At 31.6% G+C, this 3198-nt stretch overlaps 1 protein-coding gene across 1 annotated transcript; it reads right to left on the bottom strand.

Moving 5' to 3' along the window:
- Positions 1-319: 319 nt before the first annotated feature.
- On the bottom strand, positions 320-2977 carry LOC107870391 (cytochrome P450 71AU50). The gene is made up of 2 exons (XM_016716908.2): positions 1978-2977; positions 320-1163 (listed from the first exon to the last, which is right to left on the bottom strand). The coding sequence occupies exons 1-2, from the start codon at positions 2875-2877 to the stop codon at positions 549-551; spliced, it is 1515 nt and encodes a 504-aa protein (XP_016572394.2). The 5' UTR covers positions 2878-2977; the 3' UTR covers positions 320-548.
- Between the last annotated feature and the right edge of the window lie 221 nt (positions 2978-3198).

Below are 3198 nucleotides of genomic sequence, written 5' to 3'. Positions count from 1 at the left end.
TCTATTTAATTATATTTTTTAATAAAATTTACTTATGTAGAATTTCTATTTAAAAACAAAATTCTGAAAAATAAAAAGTATCCCTTTAATGAGCCTTTTATAATTATCCCCTAAATTAATTTCTTTTCCTCCCCTTTTCATTTTTCTTATCTTTCTCTTTTTGTACGCATAAATCATACTTTTGTAGTATAATCTAGGAAATTAATAATTAAAATTGTACGAAATATAATTTTTTTTCAATAAAAAAATGGTCGTTATAAATTTAGGGGTAATAATTTTTTAAGAGAAGAATAGAAAAAGATTAATATGATGACGAAGATGGCAAAAAAGTAGTCTTTAACTAATTATAGGACTAGCATTGTCATTCAATACAATTACTAAGGTTTTTTTTAAGTAAAGGTAAAAACAGTACTCAACATATTATACTAGTACAAGTGCATACACAAAAGTACTTAAATCAAAAGCAGTAAATTAAAGAAACTTTATTATCCAAGGTCAAACGTCATGTATATAACTAGATGTATCATATCAAAATCAATTTCCCAAAATCATTTGTGTTGTAGCCTGTAAGTTGGAACAGCCATCAAATGATTAGCTCTGCCAATCACTATACCAAAATGCTCAGTCATGTCCAAATCCTTAGGCTGCATGTCATTTGGGAGCTTCCAATCAAAGCAATGAACCAATTGTGCCACCACAAGACGAACAATAATTAATGCCAATTGCATCCCGGGGCAACTTCTTCTGCCAGAGCCAAACGGTAAAAGTTGAAAATCACGTCCACGAACATCTATGTTACTTTGAAGAAACCTCTCTGGGGAGAACTTCTCAGCTTCAGGCCAATAGTTAGGATCCCTATGAACTGTGTATGCATTGACAATGACTTGTGATCCTTTTTTTATATAGAAATCATCTACCATACAATCTTCCATCGCTTCATGAAGTAGTAATGGGGCAGCAGCATGTAGCCTAAATGATTCTTTAAATACCATGTTTAGGTATTTCAAGTTTTCCAAGTCTGATTCTTCTACCATTCTATTTAGGCCTACTACTTGTTCCAACTCTTTTTGGAGTTTCTTCATTATATCAGGATTCTTGAGAAGTTCTGAGAGCATCCATTCAATTGAACTTGATGATGTATCTATTGATGCCACAAGCATATCCTGAGTTTAACAAAAGAAATACTATTAATTAGTACCATGCATTAAGTTTGTTACTCAACTTGGCAAAGCATTGTTTCTTCCAAGTCTGGATAAAGAAGACGAGTTAAAGGTAATTAAGCTGATGGTCTTCATAATAATAATTTAATTATGATGAATCATCTAGAGATATTGAGTCATTTAGACACAAGATTATATAAAACAGGTAGCTGACTGCAATTAATTTTCGAAGTGACATATAGAGTTGTGGATTATATTGGTATTTCTTTTGTCTCAATAACTTACGTGAAATTCTTTGTTTTTTGAAACAACTTATTTTGCATGATTTGGCAAATTAAAGTGATATCTTTCATATTCAGCAACAACTTAATTTTGAACTTCTTATTTTAAGCTTAAGAAAATGATTTATAGTCATGAAAAATTAAATACTTCCTCCATTTAAAAAAGAATGATCTAGTTTGATTAGATACAGAGTTTAATAAAATAAAGAAGACTTTTAAGACTTGTGGTCTTAAATTAAAGATACGACAAATGTAACACAATCTTCTTTAATTTTATGGTCTTATTAAACATGTCATGTGGACAGTTAGAATTAAAAAGTTACTAAAAAGGGAAAGAAGTTATTCTTTTTAAAACGGACTAAAAAATAAAGTAAATCATTCTTTTTAAACGGATGGAGTAACTTGTTTTAGAAGATGAGTTTCAAAAGTGTTCTTGTTCTCTTAAATTTTATACCCAGTCAAATATATTCCTTAAAATGGAAGCAGTATCTAATTATATACTATATCAATTTGGAAATGAACATATATATATATACCAACAGGACAGCTTTGACATGGCGACGATCAAACTGGAACTCTGCTTCTCCAGATTGCATGATGGCCATCATAGTGTCTACAAAGTCCTTATTTTTCTTGTGGTCTACATCATGATCATGTTCATCAATAATCTTCTCTACAAATTTATCTAACACCTTAGCAGTGTCCTTCATGCGACGTGTGAGTCCTTGGAGGTCAATAACACCAAGAAAAGGGAAAACATCTCCAAGATTTGGTGTTGCAGCAAGTTGTGTAACCTCTTGAACTAAAGATTTAAAACTAACCCTTTTGCCCAAATCCTCATCCACGAACTTTTTACCAAAAACCATCAAGCAACTCAAGTTGGCACTCAATGAGGAAACTTGAGCACTAAGGTCAACAACATCAGCAACACGACCATGACGACCTTGAGCTACATCTTTGATCGATTTGATCATAAGGTCAATTTCTTCACTTCTAGTAGATCGATATGAGTTAATCTTCATGTTACTCAGCAAGTGAACCGTGCATAATTTTTTCATGTTACGCCAGTACGCGCCATACTTTGAGAAAATCAAATTTCTTTGGCCATACGAGATGTATTGGGCCGTCTCATTATGAGGCCTACTAGCAAAAACATGATCATAAGTTTTGAGGATTTTTTCAGCTGATTCAGGAGAAGATATAACATAAGTTGGTAATAATCCTAATTTAAGGTACATAATAGGACCATGTTTAAGAGATAATTTGTGAAAATCTTGAGTAGGATTATCACCTAAAAGATGAAGATGTCCTAATATTGGAATCCCTTTTGGACTAGGAGGAAGTTTTTTCTTCTTCTTCTTCAGATCTACCATCTTATGGAAGATGAATAATACAATTACAGACAAAATAAATGTTGTCCACATAATAAAAGTCATATTGGGCTACTGGCCAATAGGACAAATAGTGGATAATATATAATATATATTTGCTAGTATATATGTAGTATGATTTTTGGGATAATGGGCAAGTGGTAGAAGTGGCAGCAAGAGAGCAGCTATTTATATAGGAAACTAAATCACGTGAACGGCGACCGTCATTTTCTTACCAATTAATTTACCTAATTTTTGTGGAAATCAAAGGCAAAATCAATCTTTTACTAGTATATATGTTGGTGAACCATATAATATATATATATATGTATATATATCATATTCGTGTGAAAACATTATTGTTACGTTGTTTTGATTATTTGTCGT

Source organism: Capsicum annuum, chromosome 5 (assembly GCF_002878395.1).
Source record: "Capsicum annuum cultivar UCD-10X-F1 chromosome 5, UCD10Xv1.1, whole genome shotgun sequence".
Taxonomy (NCBI): Eukaryota; Viridiplantae; Streptophyta; class Magnoliopsida; order Solanales; family Solanaceae; genus Capsicum; species Capsicum annuum.
This window is presented reverse-complemented; position numbering and strand designations above follow the sequence as displayed.

Bases quoted from the DNA above. Each gene is read 5' to 3' on its own strand.
- LOC107870391 (XM_016716908.2), bottom strand. From the start codon at position 2,877: ATGACTTTTATTATGTGGACAACATTTATTTTGTCTGTAATTGTATTA. The intron at 1,164-1,977 runs GTATATATATAT...TGTTAAACTCAG, and splicing joins ATGTCAAAGCTGTCCTGTTG to GATATGCTTGTGGCATCAAT.